Source organism: Periophthalmus magnuspinnatus, chromosome 4 (assembly GCF_009829125.3).
Source record: "Periophthalmus magnuspinnatus isolate fPerMag1 chromosome 4, fPerMag1.2.pri, whole genome shotgun sequence".
NCBI classification, from domain to species: Eukaryota; Metazoa; Chordata; class Actinopteri; order Gobiiformes; family Gobiidae; genus Periophthalmus; species Periophthalmus magnuspinnatus.
The window spans coordinates 10,721,440-10,740,225 of NC_047129.1; the positions used below are offsets into that span (position 1 = coordinate 10,721,440).

The following is an 18,786-nucleotide window of genomic DNA, read 5'->3' on the forward strand; positions in this document are numbered from 1 at the left end:
TTGTCTCTAAAAAAGCGACACTGCTGTCTTCTACAACAGAAGCAACAGTGTACACTATATCTTTCACCACAATCGTGTTGGAGCTTGATATCGACCACTGTTGTCATTGGGAGAAACCCTGCTCGACTGCCCCCCCTCGCTGGGCCCCTGTATAGAGCCGCCTTGCAGAGTTCAGTCGGGCTGGGAGAGGAATGCGCTGGGATGCGGAGCTGCAGCGACTCTAGGAAATCGACACAACAACTCATAGAATATGGACAGTAATGATCCGTATTTACATCTCAGTAAGTACAAACATGTTGTTAGAGCTTTTATGGTTCCGTTTTGACCCATCTCATTTGTTGTGCGAAGTGAAGAGTGCGTTTTTCACGGTGTCTTTTCTGTTCTATGCGCGAATGTAATCGCGGACTTTAACCACAATCGTGTGTTCGCCGAATGTTTATGCAGCTTCAAATTCTCTTTCTGGGGTCTGTAACCTTGTGTTGAAGTTGCGCCAGTTGAAGTACAAACCAGAGCCAAACAACACAAAAGTCAGGTGATCTTGCTGGTGCCGGTCAGGCAAGGTCAGAGGTTGGCACTTTAATTGCGCTTATATAATTTATGAGGCTTGTCGCGCGACTCTGCCTAAACTGTTTGAGACAGAATCACAATTTATTGGCCTACAATCATCAGGTCTTGAGAGAATCGCAAGCGAGAGCAGAGAGGAATGGCGGATCTTTCCTACAGATAAACAAGTTTAGTCGGAGCGGTGACAAGCAGCAGCAGTGAGACTTAAGACGCGCCCTGGCTGCGCTATACAGTAAAAGCTGTTCAGTGACAATCAACGTGTTGTGATTTTGGACTTTGTTGCCTACTAGTCATCTGATAACTTTGATGAGTGAGAGACGGTGTAAAAGGAAATCATTAGAAACAGACAGAGACTTATAAGAACCATGTCATATGAGAGACATGTGCCAACTACATGAAGGCTATTGTGCCGGAATAACTTTGTCATGTACTAGTGTGTTAACTGGTTTTGGAGCCTCTCTTGATCGCACAGTATTGCGATCATTTATCATGTGATGTTCTCTCTTTCACCCTTACTGAAAAACACACACACGTTGTCAAATCACTGCTGTAAAAGATGGTTTCTAAACCTCAGTCTCAAGTGAGTGGAAATGAAAGATAATGGTGTGGCAAGGCAAGCAAACAAAGCAAATGAGGCCTGGAAGACAAAATGTAGTGACCCATTTGTATTATCACGGATATCAGCGGCACCATTTGGAGGGCGCTGAAGATTGTTTCCATAATGAAGGGAGCTCCCAGGAGAATGTTACAGACATCTGGGAGAGAGTGTGGACACTGTACAGAGGCAAGGCTGGTTCTTTTTAATGAATGGGACCATACAGATGATTCTAAATGATTTTACTTATGATAATATAATGAAAGCAGATACTGTTAAGGTTGTCACTCAGTCATTAAATACCACGTGTAATGTCCCAACTGTGGTAAACAAGTATAGAAAATCAAAGTTTGCCTTAAGGCTCTATTATATTTTGTACTCTTTAAATGCTTAAGCCCATATGTATTTCCAGAGTAACAAACTGAACTGAATTATCCTCTGGGACTAATACATTTATTTGACTCTGATTCAAAATATATTAAATCAGAAGTATAGTTTCCAAAATATGCATGATTATTAACAATATGCTTTTAAAAACAACTGTTTTTTCAAATAATCCCAGTAAAATGTTCCTCTCGTTCTAAAAGTATTGTTTATTCATTGTTTGGAAAGAGAGAAAAACATGCATTAAACATGTACAGACAGGACCATTCACACAAGTCATTATTTAGACAACATGATGGCTCTGAAATTAATTGGCATGGGTTGTAAAGGCTAAAGCAGTGTCAACAGGCTGGTGATTGGGAACACATTGTTTCATGATCCACTCAGAAGGAGGTCTTTCCCAGGCTTGTGTGTTGTGTTTGAGCAGGCCTGGTGCAGGATGGCTCCAGGCTGCTTTAGGTAGAATCAGCAATTTCTCTCTCGACACTTCAGCATTTTTTATTTTCCATCAGTGGAAGTGATTCTAGACACGCTGACAGCCAAATGAAGGAAGTCGCAACAGAAAGGGCACAGGCAAATAATAGGAGAAGTAGAGAGTGGGGTCCAGAGGGAGAGGTCATGCTAGTTGACGTGAACTCATGGCTTTGCAGGGGTCATTGAGTCACCTTTTACTCACACAGTGGCAAAGATGGATGAACTACACACCCACGTTAGTCACCCAGACCTTACATTGGCGGACTTCTTCCTATAGCGACGCTATCATGTGACTTGAAGAATGTGGGTGGAACTGTTTGACTGTGGAATCCCTACAGCATTAGACCTGCTCTCCTGCTGCCGATTGTCACGAAAGAGAGCATTTCCCCGCCCACTCAGTAACACACACAGAGGGACAAAAAGCACACAGGTACAGAAGGAGGTGGGGCTTAGTGCAGGTAGTGTTGACATTAGGATTCTATAGTTGGCTCAGGACATTAGCACACAATGCACAGAAGAAGTCTCACTTTTTGAGGAGTGTCACAGGGCAGAGATCTCAACTGTTTTATACCAAATCACATCAAGAACTGTTAGCCAAAATCAAGTCTCTTGATCAACTCTAAATAAATAGGTTTAAACAACAGTCTAGCCTTAACAAACTAGCACAAAACAAGACTGTGCCAAAATGATAAATCAAAATAAATTAAAAGTAAATTTCATACTTGAACCAGGAATGAGCTTGCATCAGAGGTTTACGATACCAAGCTTTGCCTCAAATAAAGAAAAACTGAAACTCAGTTGTGAGTTAAACCTTATTAATTCTTCTTTGTTATGGTTTTCTGTTCGTAACGTATGTGTGTAACTGAGAGAATAGACAAGGTTGTAAGGCAGTGGTTCTGTGGGCTAATTGTTAGTAATTAGTCATTTGTGAAGAAGGTCAAAGCCTTGATTTAATTGCAGCTTTAATCAAGCGCAGAACCTTGAGAGGCCCTCGGGTAGCGTCAGTGTTTTGGTGAAGATGTATACAGGCACTAATTAGTCATAACACAATTACTACATGTGTGCAACATGTGGAGGAACTGTATAGACCCCCTCAAGTGCCGTCATACACATCACAAGTTCCCCTGAATGCAATGTTTCAAATAACTGAAATTAATGAATGCACACGTTTACTCTCATACAAACATTTCTCCAGTAACATCAACAGTAACAATGGGGGAGGACATAACAGCCGAATTTCTGGCTTACTCTGATTTTCATAGGATTTGTTGTTTCCAAAATGCCTGTGAAAGAATTTTGATGATACAGACAAAAATGCATTTTAAATAATGCTAAATTACTATACTTCCTTGAACACATCTTAGTCCCTTTTGTTGCTATTCCAGGTTTTCTGATCTGCATACAGACTGGAACAAGTGTGGTCTGACTGGTTTACTGGAGAAATTGGACAGAAATGGGACTTAGAGTGTGCTAGGAGTACTCTGCATGTAAATGTAGTGATTGTAGAGTGTTTACTGTCACTGATTGTAAGCAATCTCTCCAAGTATGTTGGAGAGATTGCAGACTGAACCATATACTGCTTATATATTTTCAATTTTAAGGTGATAATGTTTGCAGTTAAAATTATTTCCTAATTTAAGTATGTAACCCATTACAGCAACATTAAAATGTGTTTAGTTTTATAAGAATTTCAGTAGTGGTCAAATATAAATAGTGTATAACGTTGCACCAATATGTTTATGTGTGTTAACTATTAAATGTGTTTTATTATTAATGTGAAGAAAATGTGTAGTTTGGTTACTCGGAAATCACTTGTCATGTTTCAAGTAGGACACACACTTGAAAAAGAACTATATCATTATCTCTCCCCAGTAGGACTCTGCCAGTACCTTTCTTGTACTGTGCACTGAGCTGTGGGCCAGCTTACTGTCACTCTGGGGCTCCTGTTACTAGTGGCTGTCCTTCAAGTGCAGTGTGGACATTTGAGCTGGGCACATGCAGGTGCACAGGCCAAGAAGCCTTGTTGAGTCATGTCAGGAAAATAGATATAGTGCACATGCTTGACATCTCAAGTTTAAGTGCTGTCTGTTTCAAAGGGTAAAACATCATTTGATCAGGGTAAATTAAAAGGGGCAGCTGCATAACTTTGTCAGTGCCAATTTTGTTTTATTGGATGAAGCTGAAGAATGTATTATTTACACAAGAATGTGACCTGGATTAGGAATTGTGCAGAAATTGCTAGTGTTTTTGTACATTGTTCACGGTAACACTGTAACACATGTTTATGTACTCATATTCCCAAACATGTGACTAAGATTGTGCAGTTTATTTAGGTTCCCTGTAGCTTTGGCATGCATTGTTTGAGTGCCTTTAATGTGTTAAAGCATGGACTGTTATGTGTTTTCTTGACCGCCACAGAAGACAATTCCTTACTTCCTGGAATGTCACTTTACTCTTAAGAACACAAACTGTGCACAGAGGTTACAGTGATCACAAAGCTACATTAGAAGCATGTAGAATTGTATGTGCTGCAGTTTTGTCATTGGTAGTTATGTAAATAGTGTCGTGTAACTTTTTTCTAAACAAACAGGATTTTTACAGATCTACAGAGTTGCTTTATGTAGCACTATATCCTGTGCTATAATAAGAAGTAGCTGAACATTTGATGCCATTCATTGACTTAACCTTGTACTTGTGATTTAAATGTCAGCCTGTGCTCCTCAGTGTAACAGGTGTGTGGGGCAGATAGTTGTGCTCTCTCACTCAGAGGAGGCACTCAACGAGGGGGCGGTGAAGACCTGATTTGTGCCAGTTGTAGTCAAACAGCTCCTGTGGGACTGATCTCTGCGAGGGATAATCTGAGTAATCCTATAACCAGGCCTGACCCCGCCCCTTCTCTATGTGGCCTTGCCCCTTCTATAGGCTCTGTGATCCTAGTGCATCTTGTCTGGTGTTGAGGGCAGAAGTGGAGAGTATTTGTTTCATTTTAGTGACTGTTTGGTAATAGCAGCGTGAACTCTGGGCTGGTCTGACAGGCATTACGCCAGGGCCACTTAGAACGGAGGCATGTGGCACCCGGCAGCATCACCTGCGACAGGAGGCAGCCCGGGCAGGGACAGGGGCTATGGCCACTGTGAGTACCTATCTCTGTCAGTGCGAATCTTTGTTTAGAAAAAAGTACAACACATGTGTACAACACATAGAGTCTGTGCTTACAGTGTATGATGACACCGACAACCTCTCATGTTGCAGTAATACATATTTCACTCAAGAGGGGCTAAAAGCTAGTGCAGATGCATTATCATAATACCTCTAATCCCTTTCTAAGTTTTTACTATAGGCCTGTGTGCATTCTGCAGATGGGCTTTGTTAAAACACTCCTATAGATGTATGTAATTCACCCATTTTAATATACTTAAGCACTATGCTTACAAATTGCAATAGCCATCAACTGTGTAACTTGACAGTGACACATTCACAATTTACTGTGATGTTATTGCTGCTCAGTCTCATAACAGGTAATATCTGATTTTAAATAATTTTAGATTCTACTGTATGTTGCTGCAACAGCATCTCTCAATATCTAAATTCAGGATATGAGTGAAAACAGAAGTGACAGCTTTTTAAACCTCAAACTTGCACAAACAGAACTACCTGTTGTAACAACAAACGTGGTCTATTTGCAATTTAATGATACCGTTATTACTGTGACTTTTCCCTGTGGTAACAATATAGTCTTGGAAAGTGAGTGAGAAGAGCTCATTACCGTAGGTTCTCTCTGTACCTTTTGTAAACTAGAAAGAAGCTGTCTGTTTCGTGGAAGCACCAGTTACCTCATTATCAAAGTCACAAGGGCAGCGGTGGGTTTGCACAGGGGCCTTGAGTCTACCTGTTTGTTTGTTTTCAGTATTGTTTGGTCAGCCTGTTCTGTCTATGCGCCCAGACTTATGTTAGCTTTTAGGTTTAAGTTCCAATTTTTTATCTTTTACTAAACAGTTTTTATCTCATCAGAGTCTGAGGCCAGGCCTGCTCATCGATCCACTGTTAAAGCCAATTGTCTGGTTGTTGTTTATGAAGCATGGGGCATATATATATATATATATATATATATATATATATATATATATATATATATATATATATATATATATATATATATATATATATATATATATATATATATATATATATATATATATATAAAATTTTCCTTTGCATGCCTGGTCATTGCTTAAAACAAAGAATGTGTAAAGAGTGTCAGAGGTAGAATGGATTCTTCTTTTTTTGGGAAAGTATAATATACTTTAGTATTATGTGTAAGTTGAATGGTGAGTTCACTACAAGCCAAACACAGGGTCAGAGTAATGGTTCAAGCTGTTGTGCAAAGGTAAACTAGAACAGTTAGTTTGATGGCAATTCAGCAATATGAGAAAACACAATGTACTGGAACATTTCAGTTAGCAATGCAAGTGTCACCAAATGGGAAATTCATCCACAGATAAGCCATGATTTTTCTAGAACCAAACCAAGTCATTTGGACTAAACCAAAAAACAGAAAATCTCTTTATTTTACTACTTTGCTGAAGTCTGATTTAGAATAATTCTGGAGAGCATTGTGAAAAACCCATGGTCTCTTTAACCCAAATCACAATTTCCTCCAATAGGCACAATGTTTATGTCAACATTGCATTAAATACTTAATGTACATGATGAGAATTTCCATAATCACTTTTCATCTAAAAGCATTTCTTATCCAATGTTTGTAGTGATGGCAGAGATTTGGCTTGGGTTTAGTGTGATAATAGACGTGATGGGGAGATAACCTGTTTTAGAGCCTGCCACACGTCCATTCATTCGGTCATTCATTTGTGCACCGCCATGCCAGCCTGTGCTGCCCCCCTCCGCGGCCTCCCACCTTCTTGACAGCTGGCCTGCCGAGCTGCAGATACTTACCCAGAGCTAAGAGGATTTACTGACACAATTGATCAGACATCAACCTCATTTGCCTCAGAAATGAATGTTCAGAGTAAGTTTATTTGTTTCTCTTTGTGTTTTCTCATTTATCCAGCTTTTAATTGGGTGTTTTGGCCTGCGCTGTATTGACCAAGGCTGTTAATGACATGCCCAGTGTATCTAATGAGCTCTGCAGGATATCTGTCTGTCACCAACACAGCTCCAAAACAAACTAAGCAGCCATGTGGGTAGAGAAGCCAAATTTTGCACTGGCCTATCTGTATTGTATTTACTCCATTCCCACAAAGCACCATCAGTCCCACCTCATAGTCTACTGCACAGGCACTGGTCTCTAGACAGACGATATTATTAGTTACTGGACCTTGAGCTTATTATCCCACCACATAGGGCTCCTTCAGTCATTGCCCAGTAATTAAGAGTCAGGGATTTACTGGATTTTAAGGTCTGTGATGTTTCTTTAAACCTGTTAATCAGCATATCACGGGGCATTTGCTCTACATTTATTTTAGCTTGCATTTTTCACATGCAACAATTATTTTGGGCAACAACAAATGTACAAATCTATTAAGGACATTTATTTGCATGGTTTTGTAAAAAAAAATAAAAAATAAAAAATAAAATCTTTCACATAAGTCCTGCAGTTGCGATATATATAAAAAGTATAATTCTGTTGAGTGCACACAACTCCACGAGTATTAACATCTGAGAGACGTCTGAAACGAATAAACTAATAAATAAACTAAAAAACTAACAATAATTTTCAGAACTTCATTTGTTGAGGTCTAACTTTTACAAGACAGGATATGTTGCTCTTAGCAAAGGACATTCTATAGTCGAAATAATGATTTATGATTTGGTCATTACGTCAGCTCAAATTGTGATTTCTGTTTGATTACAGTATATACATTTTATAGTTTACTCTTTGCTTACGTCATTGTGTTGGTAGTTAGTGATTTAGTTATACTTTGCAGTATTTCCTGGGACTGATATGGCAGCAGATAGAAATCTGTTGAACTTGGATCAGGAGTTTAGCAATAGATGTGACCTTTGATTTGTAACGCCAGCGGTCAAAGGTCACTGTCTTTGTTTGTTCTTAAATAGCAGTTTGTGTTTATTAGACTAAAATCATTTTAGGCATATTTAAGTAAACCTGATTCCATTTCCAGTAGTGTTTTGCAAAAGAATGATCTGTTTTAGTCTTGTTGTTTCGGGTGTTTTATAGGCAGGGGAGTAGGAGACAGCACAGCCCGTTGAGGTAGGTCATACAAGGATAGTCTCTTCTGCAATGCTCTTTGACGATTTATGTTTTGGCGGACATCCACACACATAAACACAACATTTCACAAAACATTTCTGCTATATCCTACAAGCTGACCACTTACATGCTGTAGCCAGAACTGAGGAAGGTGTCTTTCTGTTTGATTTATTGTGCCCAGTAATAGCTTTGACTCAGAACATATGTGCTCAAAGTATGTACTTATTTTTCTTAAACGTGTAGTCTCTTTTATCCTGAAATATGTATAGAACAAATGCCATTTTTCAGAAACTATATTTGCTCAAACTGATCAATTTAAATGTGGAAAAACCCACTCAAATTGTGTCTATTGCTAAACCATGTGCTTAATCCAGGACTAAGCTGTGGACCAAATATTTTATTATTAATGGACTGTAATAAAATCATATCAGTTCCACCATTGTGGAGCCACTCACTAGCTGTTAAAAAAACTGTTAAAAAAATTGAAAAAAAAATACTGTTAAAAAAATAAAGAAAGAAAGAGATAAACACTTGACATACAGTGCTGTGCTCACTATGATAAAAGCAATTGATTAGAAACAATTCTACAGATGCATTGTGATTGTCTGTGTAATTAAGAATCTAAGAATATGTTTGTAAATCTTGAGTATTTGGGCTCTGTGGGGGAGAGGGAGGCCTCAGTTCTTATTGTTGTTGCTGCAGATCAGATGCAGAGTGAGAAAGGGGCGGGGTTAATGTCTTGGCTCTAAACAGGAAGTTGCACAACATCTGTGCTGTGGCAAACAGAGGGAATGAGTGGCCAGCTGTGGGCTGCACTGTGTCTTCTTCTACTTGTGTTACTGACAATGTCACATTCCTGTATATTTCACAATTCATTGAAAGCACAGAGCAATGATTCAAATCCCTATTCTGTCCTCTGTCAATGTGCTTCAGTTCAGTATATTAAATTAGATTATTTTTACCTTAGGTTTAGCCTTATGAACTAGTGACACTTAAAAATATGGCAGAGAATTAACTGTATATGTGTAAGCAGGGCTGCAACAAATGAGTATTTTACTAATAGATTAATCTAGCGATTAGTGTCCTGATTAATTGGTTATTTGTTAAGATTGCGAAAGGCCTGTAAATATTATATTTTTTTTGTGCAATTGATTAAGCTAAAGTGATGATGTTTGAGACCATTCTGATATAGTAGATTCACAGGCAGTAGGTATTTCATCTCCTCTCTCAGGACATGACATGTTTTGGAGTCTGTGTATTTATAGACTAAAGAAACAATTATTTGATTACTAAGTTAGTTGATGATGATCTCAATAATCATAGTGTATAAAAATTGTTGTGATTACTCGATTAACTTCAGTCCCATGTGTAAGTTTGAATACAGTCATTGGTGGATTAAATAGTTTACAAATCATTTACAAAACAAATTACATAAGAAAGGCTTCAGGTTTTGTTTGGAGGTAAACTGATATACAGCCAAGAGCAAGTCTTTGTAACTGATCAGTGAAATATTGGTTATTGCTGTTTCTATTTTTAGAACATTTCAACTCATCGTTTCTGAATGTGCCACATCAGCAGGGTTCTTCAGAGCAGTGTGAGAGGAAGGATGCTGCATTATCTGCATCACTCACTGCAGATGGTTTGAAAGTGATATTGAGGCAAACTTGTGTATATTCAGAGCACCTTTGACACAGACAGTTAATGGAAAACTGTGTCTCGTTGTCTGGTGTTGGCGCTTTATAGGCTCTGTTCAACTTTGTGACTGGAAAGCACTAAAACTCACACCAGAGATGCCCCTTGCTGTAGTCAACATTTTCACTCTCACATACAGGAGTCAGACATAAAAGTGATAACTGTGCATGCATGTTAAGCTGGGGTTGGGTAATGATGAACCAAAACAACGTTAATGTGTTTGTTTTAATGTAATCAATGTCTCTGTCTCTGTTGAATTAGTGTTTGAACTTGAATTTTGATCAGTAGTGCCTAAATGTATCGATCAAAAAGAGAAGTGGAAGCAGTATTTATAGCACCATTAAGCAACATTAGGTTTATTGTCAATTAGTTCTCATTTACATTGTGATACAGATTTCAGCCCCCTACCCCATGGACATATAATGTGCATGTTTCATTTATATAGATAAAGTAAGCGTGGAAACTTGAAAACTAGTCGAGAAATCCAATAGGGGCCTTCTTGCATTCATTGGCTGTTATTTGTATTGTACTTAAGTTCAGTTTATGTTATTCCTCACCTGTGAGCACACTGTGTATACTGCTGACATTTGTCTTAATGATGAATGAAAACGCTCAAGGCTTCGGCACATCCATGATATTACTCAGCACGCCCTTTCATCGCTTGAATGACAGCTTTTCTAAGTAGGTCGTCTATGTAAATGCCAACCTGTCAGTTTACATCAATAGATGCAAAACACAGTCAGCAGCCTGTGACTGTAGTCTATGGATATTTACACAACACTGATTGTGGAAAGTCATATATAGTTGCCCCATGTTTTCAGATGCGTCCGCCTTTGTACATAAATTTGTATTGCCACATTCAACCCATATATTGAATGTTTTCACACAATTAAACTCTCTAAACAAGCAAATGTAATAGACAAAAGTAGCGATAACATTAACAGCAATACCATTAAAGAAGACATAGTTATCAAAAGTAATATGAGTAATGTTTACAGTGCTGGGAATAATGCATTGAATTTAGATTTTAAAGATGGCAGCTTTATCCATAATCCATACAGTGATCTATAAACATTTATTTATAACAATTCTTGTTGTTTTTCTTTCAGACTCTTCAGGGCCTATGAGTGCCCACCCACACGGCCCTCCAATGGGTGGTATGGTGGGCCACCCGTCAGTCATCAGTACCTCCAGACCCCTTCCATCCCCAATGTCCACGTTAGGATCCTCCATGAATGGCCTGGCTTCACCCTACCCTGTCATTACCTCATCTCTGGGCTCTCCCTCCAGCATGAACTTCGGACCACTCAGTAGCCCACAGGTGAGGAGCACACAGAAAGAAATTACTTCTACACAATAGAAATTACATGTAACAATGACAGTATCTGTTGAGTGGGTACCAATTGTCACAGGTGTATCTTTTGTCTCAACTTGTGTGGGTAAAGGGATAAATTCATGTCATTTCTATTTATCCAGGAAAATCTTTGACTGTGTTGACTGAGTTCATACATTGAATACTTTGTTAAACTGGTCAAATGAGTAGTTTATAAACTAGGTAATAGTTATATTAATAGTGGTGCATAATAGCTTGAATGTAGTATTAATTACAAACATCTAATAGCAGTGGTAGTATAGACAAAACTAAAGTAATGGTAATAACGTAAACTCTGTTAATAAAAGTAACAGTTGCATGGGGAAGAAAGAGTTATCAGCATCCAGAAATTACAAAATGATTTCAGTATGTTGTAATATTCAGTGCATTTTTACAGCATATTTTTTTTACTCAAAGATATTTACTTATTTTGTATTTATCTTAATTTATACATATAATGCCTGATTTAAATAAAGCCTAAGAACTCCTCCTTGATTATGTGGTTGAGTTTTAGAATCTGTAACTGTGGGCACGAGATGAAGGTTAGACATATCCGATCTGTAACATGCTCTGGTGTTCCCCTTCGTCTCCTATCCTTCTGATGACCTTTAAACTTCTCACTTAAAGGTCATCCCTGAGCAGTGCCACTGCTCACATGCAAGACTCACTTACCCCTTAATGGGGCCCTGAACATAAGTGCAGTTATAATTGATTTTCTTTGGTTTGTTTATTAGATTATGCTGTTCTTATAAATTATTGTGCACTCACTTTTACAGTGTTGAGGTCATTAAAGTCTAAGAGTGTTATCTTATCAAATGGTAAATTTAGTATAAATTTATAGTAGTAACAAAATTAGTAATTGTATCTAATTGTAAGGCTCAATGGTATAAATTGGAGTAGAGGCACCACAACCTGGTCGATATTTTATGCTTGTTTGCGCTTATATTGCTCTTCAAAACAAGCCCCTATAAATCATGGAGGGCAAAAGGCTTTCATCTTTTCAAATAGTTTACATAATACATAGTGCAACATCAGACTGCTTTTTTCAGTCACCTATAACGGACAACAAGAGATAAAATGAGCTAATGGAGGAAAGAGAGTCTGGCTACAAACCTCTATCCAGACCACCTACCCCGCAGACCTCCACCAAGATGCACCTCCATCGACATGCCCCTACTTTTTCATTAGTTTACACTTTATAAGTACTTTAATTACACTTTATATTAGTTGTTGCCTTAGTTCACTATTAACTGTTATTAAAGGTGATAAAGTTAATTTATTTTTTTGCAGTTCAAACATTGTATATTTAATTCCCAAAACATTTCTATAAGTTTCAAAAGTAATTTGAAATAAACATTGTGTTGTTTTGGCTCTACTCTGCTTGCATAGGGAAGTTAGAAGATTAAAACATGTTGTCACAAATACAACTCATATTTAACTGTCAATATGTAGCCTCCAATGATGTGAATACAAATACAACAGGCATATTAAGTAGTCTGTGCATGTGACATAGGCCCTGTGTCGGGTTAAGATTAGGCACAAGTCTGTAATGATTAAGGTTAAGAAAAGGGTTTGGGCTTGTCTTCAGTGTAAAACAATGTCAACTTTTGTAATGATACATTGAAAACAGTGGCCAGAAAACTTTGGCGGTCTGTTGGCATGTTTGTTTACTTTTAGGGACATGTGGATAGAGATTAGTCACGTGAGGGTCTTCCTGGTAGAGGTCTGCAGCAGATCCCTTTCAGTGGAGGTGGCTTTTAAGTGTGGTATAAAAGCCTGTTTAACCCTGAGGGGTTGGTGCGGTGATGATCATATAGACAAATTGATGCCCACGAGTTTTAAAGGCTGGATTCAGGCCAGTGCCACCGTGCTCCACTGCAGACAATAACATACATTGCACCCATGATAGTATAGATTGAGCCCTCAGGGTCGGTGAGAGGTCCTCCATGGGGCAAGTGTTTTTATACTCTTCTATATATCAGTGCAAACCTAACAGCAATATTTGAGTTCGTGAGTACTTGAGTACTGATAAAAAGTAATACAAGTAGTCTTTTGAGGTGTAGTGTAGCACTGACATTATAAAGACAGTTGTGATAACTGTTGTGGAATTTTTTGTAATGGCCCATTGTGGCACTATCTTTTAAAGATTAGCACACTGACATATATTACTCTTAGCATAGGGTAATTTCACATGGCTGCAGATTTTGAGTTGAACGTCTAACCAGACTACTTTTTCCACTTCTAACAGACATGCATGTTACATGAACTCTTTAGCATTCCATTATACACTATATACAGGACATGATGTAAAGAATGTATGATGCATCAATAATCCATAGATGGCGCATGTAGCTCATTACTGCACAATGTAATGCAATGTATGTATTTTCAATCAGTAGCCTTCATCCGCTGCTCCTTAGTCAAAAATGTATATGTGTATAATTTTATTATTTGTGAATACTGTGAGACGAAGTGCACTGTGGAGGTTGAGGCTACTCCATTGACTCAACAACAGAGTAAACATGGGCCGAATGCTCATTTGAGTGTGACTGCTTTGCCTCTGAACTGAAGCATGAAGCCTTTGGAGAGGCGGGGAGCACTGTCTTGTAAACTGTCTTGTGGTGTTAGGTCATAGCTGCAAAGGCCTTGGTTTGACTCGATATTCAAAAGAGAGTGCACATTGTAAATAAGTGATAGGAAATGCCTGAGGTGACTAGGAGGAGAACGCTATATATGTCGCTGTGCATCAAATATATAGGACGTGGGACCATATGTAGGTCATGCCTGTTGTTTTGCAGCTGGAGTGCAGATGTTTGTACATAAACAGCCTAACAAATGCACAACACGTGCATCTATCGAGGTAAGCTTTCATCGGAAGTCAAAAGGCGTCAGAATGATAGAGAAAAGCAGGCCTTAAGGAAAACACACTTGTTGCTTAGTTTTGACATATTTCATCTTTCAGACACAATGGTTCCTTAATTAAAATAAGTGCTGGAGCGCCCCAGTTGTTTTGACCTCAGTGGGACATTCACACCTCAGCGTCTCATGGAGGCTTCTTGAAGGTCTCTTTGAAGTGTTTTGTTAATGTGTTGGCAGCTAAGCCAAAATCATATCTTTTATGTACATATATATATACATATATATATACATATATATATATATATATATATATATATATATATATATATATATATATATATATATATATATATATATATATATATATATATATATATATATATATATATATATATATATATATATATTTTTATATATATATATATTTATTTATTTTTTTCAAAAAATAAAAAAATAAAAAATAAAAAATTGAAAAATAATTGACTTTGTTTATATTCAGCATGTATTTTGTACACCAAGCAATGCTGTTTGGTAGGCTGATCTACAAACCTTGTTCAACAGCGCCATCTGCTGCATGTTGAAACTAAAGCGAGTTCCCTCGTGACTACCCTTCTATGCCTCTCCCTCACAACAAATATGAAAACCTGTGTGACAAGTCTCAGCCACTAGCCTTAGCCCAACCCATCCACCAAGCACATGAAGAAAGAAACGTGTGGGAGGAGACACAAACAGAGATACTGACGGAGCGGAAGACAACATGACAAATTGAAGGAAGTGAGAGTGTCATGAGACCTCGGACTAAGCCTCCTTCCTTGGCTTTTATTTTCTCTTCAGTTCACTTAAGTTCACTACTTTGGTCATCATTTCTTCCTTCCTTTCATCCTCAGATGAACTCCATGAACAGTGTTAGCAGCTCAGAGGACATCAAGCCTCCACCAGGGCTTCAAAACCTGAGCAACATCAACTACCAGTGCACAAGTCCTGGAGGCATGTCCAAGCATATCTGCGCCATCTGTGGAGACCGCTCCTCAGGTAAAGTCTGGGCTAGATGGTATTAGGCTAGTTAGAATGGTTATAACAAATGTTAAAATGAGCAACGTTATAGCTAAACTCATTTGAGCCTTGATATGTTATTTTCTTTGACTAAAATATGAAACATACAAATTTCCAAAGATTTACTTAGATACACAAGAATAGTGGAGAAGTTTAATCCGCAATCTTGAAACAGATATTATATATTTCAAATACTTATTTTGTAATATAATGCCAATGACAATTAGTTATTTCGGCTTTTTAATTGCATTTATTTTACCATGATACAAAGTTTTGAAGATACATGGCAGCATCAAAGATGACAAGTTGTCATGTTCTGTTTTTAGGGAAACACTACGGTGTATACAGCTGTGAGGGATGTAAGGGCTTCTTCAAAAGAACGGTTCGCAAAGACCTGACCTACACTTGTCGAGACAACAAGGAGTGCCTCATCGACAAACGCCAGCGAAACCGTTGCCAGTACTGTCGGTACCAGAAGTGCCTGGCCATGGGGATGAAGAGAGAAGGTGTGTGCAGTATGTATTGAGGTCTACTATTTGGGATTTTGCAGACAGAAAGAAATGTTTGATGACTAATTGACAAAAACATATTGTACATTATTTAGAACACAGTTACATCCAACAATTCGTCCCCCATTAGGGTTCCCCGCACTCCAAATCCAGACTTAGTTGGTTAGTTACATAACAGAAGGGACCCTTTTATCTGAGTATTTAACCATACTTATATCTAGTACTTGTAATAATGGTCCAGTTTAAAGTAATGCTACTAGTGTGGTTTTAGAATGTCTTTCTACACAATTTGGGTTATTATGGGGTATTTGCAGTATTTTTGGTGTATTGTCTATAACAAATAAGTTAGCAAGTAATGCAATAAATATAGCTACAACATCTAGTCAAACATCCTAACAGTCTTTTGATTTAATGTGCAGCTGTGCAGGAGGAGAGGCAGCGCGGGAAAGAGCGAGGAGACAATGAGGTGGAGTCTACAAGCTGTTTCAATGAGGAAATGCCTGTGGACAAGATCTTAGATGCAGAGCTGGCTGTGGAGCCCAAAACAGAGCCATACTCTGAAGGGGGCCCAGGCAACTCGGTAAAACTACACAGTGCATCAGTATTTGAGTTTGATTGTTATAGTCAAATGCAATTTGTTCTATATGATCAATGACAAATGACTAAAGATTGTTTTTTATGCCTTGTTTGTGTGTCTCCAGACCAATGACCCCGTCACAAACATTTGCCAAGCAGCAGACAAGCAGCTCTTCACCTTGGTGGAGTGGGCCAAAAGGATACCGCACTTCTCTGAACTCCCGTTGGATGACCAAGTCATCTTACTTCGAGCAGGTACTAGGATTTATACCAGAGTACTCATTGATACTAATTTTACTGTTAAACTAAATACTCGCTTGAAAAAATGTTGATAGTGAAACATGAATAGGACAGCATTGGACATTTCCTGGATAGTCTTAGAATGATCTGAATCTATTTATATTTTACTATGTGTTTTTTTACTAGACAAGATCACATGGCAATAGTAAAGAAAGTACATGTGATTGTTGAAAATTACATCACATTGTCTAAAAATGTTTTATTATTATTGTGATATTGAAGTTGGTTTCTAGCCTTTGTCTTTGTATCAAAATCAAGTTTGAAATTGTAGTATTGTGACAATACTAGCAGGTACACGTCTAACACACATCACTTGAAAGTCTAATTATGTGCATTCTATTAAGAGCCACCCTGACTGTATTTTTTCCCCTCAGGCTGGAATGAGCTCCTCATAGCATCATTCTCACATCGCTCGGTCACAGTGAAAGATGGCATACTGTTGGCCACAGGGCTCCATGTGCACAGGAGCAGTGCCCACAGCGCTGGGGTGGGCTCTATCTTTGACAGGTACAGTATATAGCCTATTGGATACACTTTTTGTCTGTTGAGTTTTTGTTACAATCCAAAATGTGTTTGTTGATTAATACAGTTTTGGTATTTTATTTGCAGAGTTTTGACAGAGCTAGTTTCTAAAATGAAAGACATGCAGATGGATAAAACAGAGCTAGGCTGTTTACGAGCCATTGTTCTCTTTAATCCAGGTTTGTGGTAATCCTTTATTTATTCAAATGCCTAATCTAATATATATTTGCAGTTAATCAAAACTCTTCTTACCTACAGATGCAAAGGGTCTTTCAAATCCATCTGAAGTAGAAGCACTGAGGGAAAAGGTGTATGCTTCGTTAGAGTCATATACAAAACAAAAATATCCAGACCAGCCAGGCAGGTGGGTCATTTGTGTTTCTGTTTTACATATGTTTATCTTTAAATTCTATATTATAGTTACTGTGTGTCTTTTCAGGTTTGCTAAGCTCCTCCTGCGCCTCCCAGCTCTACGATCCATTGGCCTTAAATGTCTGGAACATTTGTTTTTCTTTAAACTGATCGGCGACACGCCCATTGACACGTTCCTGATGGAGATGCTTGAGGCGCCACACCAGATCACATGACACCAGCCCCCCCTGGCCCCTGTACATACCCCTTTACAGACAGTGATGCATAAAAGACTTGATCTAAACTGTAAAGAAGCATATTTTGTACCATGCAAGACAACTGTAATTAAACTTGAATAAAGTATTATGAGGATTGGGTAAGTCATAAGTCATAACTACACTGTCTTTTTAACAGATTCAGTTGTAAATAGATAATGTCAGGTTTCAAAGCAATCCAATGCAATTTGAAAATAATATTTTACTGTATGAAATTGTATAAAACAGGAACTTCCTTCCATTTATAAACCATATCTGTGAATTCCTACAAAATAAAGTTATTTGAATTGTTACAAAATATGTGTCCTGTGCCTTTGTTAATAGTCAAAACTTGTAAAATTGAATAGGAATAGGATGGAATGTCTTCGAGCGTCGATGGTTTGTTTTAATTAGGCAACAGAGCTGAATGGCAAAAAACAACAATAATTGAGATGGGACACCACGCTTCACCATGTTTAAATCAGTTTTAACCTGTAGATGTTCTTATTCTGGCCACTGGATGTCGCTGCACTATAACAGTACTGCTGAGACAGTAGTTTACTATTCTCTGAGGCGTATAAAATGCATTTTCTAGTTTCATATTTTCGTTGTTCTTTTTTTTTTTTTTTAATCATAACAGAGAACAAAATTTTAAGTGAACGTTTTGTGAACACAAATTCAGTAAGCTGCAACACAGGAAGAGCACCCATTTGTGTCAGCTGTGGCACAAATTAGTAGCTTCAAGTAAAAACACGTTTCTGACGAATTTACGATATACTGTTCAAAAACATTATATTTCTTTAATCACAGACCCCTGTCGATAGTTTCAAAATATTCTTACTCTGAAAGTTAGACAATATGTAAGTAATCCATACATTGTGTGCATGTTTTGTTTAATTTTTTTTTTTTTTTTTTTTTTGTGTCTCCAACTTTCTCAAATGACGCGTGGAGAGAGAGACAACAGAGAGACGCTGAAGCTTAGACAAAGGCCGAGGCACGAGCGCAGTGTGAGGAAGGGGCCAGTGGCACCTGCACCTGCACAGACCAGCCTC

At 38.1% G+C, this 18,786-nt stretch overlaps 1 protein-coding gene across 5 annotated transcripts; it reads left to right on the forward strand.

Moving 5' to 3' along the window:
- The first annotated feature begins 70 nt into the window (after nt 1-70).
- On the forward strand, nt 71-18,053 carry rxrgb (retinoid X receptor, gamma b). Of its 5 annotated transcripts, none has more exons than XM_055221321.1 (10): nt 71-281; nt 11,048-11,259; nt 15,057-15,201; nt 15,549-15,728; nt 16,151-16,311; nt 16,433-16,562; nt 16,982-17,114; nt 17,217-17,308; nt 17,388-17,493; nt 17,569-18,053. In XM_055221321.1, exons 1-10 carry the CDS (start codon nt 251-253, stop codon nt 17,714-17,716), a joined length of 1,338 nt encoding a protein of 445 aa, XP_055077296.1. In that variant the 5' UTR covers nt 71-250; the 3' UTR covers nt 17,717-18,053. The 5 variants fall into 5 exon arrangements, with proteins under 5 accessions (XP_055077296.1, XP_033820784.1, XP_055077297.1 ...); XM_033964893.2 differs by having other exon boundaries at nt 128-281; nt 15,549-15,737; XM_055221322.1 differs by lacking the exon at nt 71-281 and adding an exon at nt 542-560 and having other exon boundaries at nt 15,549-15,737.
- The last annotated feature ends 733 nt before the right edge of the window (nt 18,054-18,786 follow it).